This window comes from Heterodontus francisci, chromosome 1, assembly GCF_036365525.1.
Source record: "Heterodontus francisci isolate sHetFra1 chromosome 1, sHetFra1.hap1, whole genome shotgun sequence".
Classification (NCBI taxonomy): Eukaryota; Metazoa; Chordata; class Chondrichthyes; order Heterodontiformes; family Heterodontidae; genus Heterodontus; species Heterodontus francisci.
The window spans coordinates 151789901-151793172 of NC_090371.1; the positions used below are offsets into that span (position 1 = coordinate 151789901).

Sequence of the window (3272 nt, forward strand, 5' to 3'; positions counted from 1 at the left end):
AAGGAAATCTGCTGTCCTTACCTGGTCTGGCCTACATGTGACTCCAGACCCACGGCAATGTGGTTTGACTTTTAAATGCCCTCTGAAATGACCTAGCAAGCCATTCCGTTCAAGGGCAATTAGGGATGGGCAACAAATGCTGGCCTTGCCAGCGATGCCCACATCCCATGAATGAATAAAAAAAAAAAATCCTTTCCCTGGGCTAGGAAAGTGAAAAGCTATTGAAGCTTCCTACTTCTGATAGCTACACACATGCCCCTGCCAGCGAGAATAGTTATCAGTATTAGATTCAGTTGTGATGCTCGCCACAAGATACTTAATTGTTGTTCAGTAATTTTCCACTCAATGCATATTGAGCCTATCCTGAAGATATGTTCAGGATAAACAAATAAGAAAGAATCTCTCTCGGATTTTAGTGAAGACCTGAACTTATTAGTTTTTATTTTCCCCATAAAATCTTTAATAAACTCATGGACTCAGGAAAGTGCTGACTTATTAAAAAGTATATATTATTTTTGCTGTTGAATACAAAACCAGCTGAGGTCCACAGCAGAACCAAAAGAGTTAACTAAATGCACAATATCAAGCTTCAGCTATTACTTGCCTATCATAAAAATGGCTTCAATACTGCACATACTTATCAGTCAAGATTTTTCTTTTTGATTTAAATACTACATTTTTATGGAAGTAAAACAATAAGCTTCACATTTGAAGGCAATTACTGGCACAGGGTAAAATGCGAGAAGAATCCATGGCAACAATACGTCACTGCATTACTCTGTAACTAATTCAAAGACTTCCCAATTCACATCCAAAATGATTAAAGTAAAAAATGTTGTAAATTGCAATGTTAATCCTAACAAGCCACAGTCAGATTTTTCACGTACAAGTGCTACAGTTTGTATGTTCTGCAAAATTTCTAATTGAGTGACCAGTGTTGTTATTGTTCTTTTAAATTAATATGTTCCTTTGTTGCAACAATAAATGATTTATAGCTCAAAAGAGAACAAAAGAACAAAGCAGTGTATTCAAATCCACAGGATACATCGTCTGTTAGAAAGGAGTATTTTGCAATTTCTCTTACACCCCAAACTACTTAGATTCCATTTACTTTTAAGAAGCAAGATCTCTGATGTGGTCCCTTTGATATTTTTCAAGTGAGTTATTTTGTTTAAAGTTGACGATACGGGGATCAAATATTTAAATACAACATTAATCTAAAGAAAAAACATGAAAGGAACTTGTGCACTCCTCCAAAGTCAAATTCAATCTCACCAAACGCTATTTTAATTGAGCAGACCAAATATAAACAAAAGCTATGAATTTTTGACCTCCATATCCTCTTAACTGTTAAGGAGCATCTGACAGTCAAATAGGATTCAAATTACCTTATTTAGAGGGAAGCCAAAACTAAACAAATAAAATGAAGGTTTTATTGATAATTCTGCATATGGAAAAATAGTTGAAAAGATCATACTTGTTTCAAAGAACTTTCCATTCAAATCAAATGAGAACATATATTTAGAAAAATATGCTTCGAATCTAAAACTTACATTTCAAAACTGCTGTATTAGTAAGGTGAAAACTTAGGCCATTCAAATTTTTACACCAATGGAGGCACACAAATGATCGTGGTTTTATATCTCCAATAGCATTTCCAAGATCTTCTAAATTATTTCTACACAAGTGTCGCATTAGGTTTAGGATTAGGGTTAGAGTTCATGCAACTCTACTTCCAGATCAACAGAGAGCAAATATTATGTCCAATATTTATAGTAAACAAGGCACGGACACTGGGAAAGTAGCGATGGAGAAGCTGTGCAAAGATGCACCTCACCGACAATCTGAATGACTTCTAGATTCTCCTTAAAAATGGTTTATTCTTCTTGCAAAGGTAGAAACTAGGCAGTGCTTGTCCAGGAAAGCATCATCATCTAGCACTGCACACAGTGTGTCCCCTACATTGCTGCTTCTTCTTTCTCTTCTGTTTTCTTTTTGACTTCCCAGTTGCCCATTTCATAGTTTTCTTCTTTCCTGCACTAATTTTTTCAGCTTGTTTTTTACATTTGTTTACGGTGGTCTCTCTCTCCGTCTCGAATATTTTCCGTTTACGTGGTTTTGCCTCGTCACTGTATACAAGACAAAATAAATCATAAATTATCTAATAGCTTGAAAAATTCTAAATGTAATACATGTAGCGGTGCTGTAGGAATTGCAACACACTGCCACCAAGTGGTAGGGTGCATGCCTGCAGTTATAAGGTGAATTACTGACCTCAGCCAAACAAGAGGAAGTGAAACATAAATCAGTTACTTCCCATTGGGAGGGAGAAGGTAAGTGAACCACCTTGCACCAGTTGTGCAAGGGCAACACTGCCAAGGCTTGGGAGAAAGCGATGTGCAAGCCTTCTCAGTTACACCCACGGAAGATCAAAGACCTTCACACACCTACCATTCGACTGCAGGGAAAACACAGTTCTACAGTCTGTGACGTCATGCAGGAATCACGTGATTTTCCTCACTCCCATACTAATGAGAGAACAGATTGGTTTTGAAATGGGAATATCTCGGGTTTGTCAGGGAATCAGACAGCAGTCTGGCGACCTAAGTCGCCTATATCACTGGGTCCGCCAAATTCAAATAGGAAAATTCCATGACATAAACGAGAACACTACTGATGGCTCCAACTTCTTGTTTTGGATTAGCTGACTCGGAGTCAGAGAGAGTAGACGAACAGAACAGTGCCAGAAACTGAGGGAAACTGTACATGCACAGAAATACGGTTCTGTAACATTCTCTCTTGCTCAAGAAACCTCTTTCCACAAGCGAACTATATCATAACAAAAAAACAGGGAGATTGCCAATACTGGCTTAACTTTAAGACCTGCTTAGTCCAAATTCTCATGACTTAGTAAAGTATTGTAATAACAGAGAATTTTAACAATCCTAAGGCAGAACGGGATAAGATAAATGTTAGCGATCAAAATGGACTGTAGATGGAAGGAGGAAGGAAGTCAGGATGTCCTAAAACAATTCACAGCAAATCAGGTACATTTATTTTACTCCATTCAGATAGACACACAGGAGATGGCTACAGCATAAACAGCCAAACAAGACAAAGAACTGCATTCTTTGCTTTGTAATAGATGTAACCATAACTGCCTAATATAGCACATTCTTGGTTTAATCAGAACAACAAAATGACACTTTTTCAAGAACAGGAGTACACAAGAATGAATAAAATTTAAAATCAACACAACGTGCTGGAAATAC

At 37.2% G+C, this 3272-nt stretch overlaps 1 protein-coding gene across 2 annotated transcripts in view; it reads right to left on the bottom strand.

Annotated features, from left to right (window-relative positions):
- Window positions 1–427: 427 nt before the first annotated feature.
- zcchc4 (zinc finger, CCHC domain containing 4) overlaps window positions 428–3272 on the bottom strand; it is a 132527-nt gene continuing 129682 nt past the window's right edge. For both annotated transcript variants that reach the window (XM_068037257.1, XM_068037266.1), the window contains one exon: window positions 428–2129. In XM_068037257.1, coding sequence (XP_067893358.1) covers window positions 1931–2129 — 199 coding nt within the window. In that variant the 3' untranslated portion in view covers window positions 428–1930. The remainder of the gene's footprint in view (window positions 2130–3272) is intronic.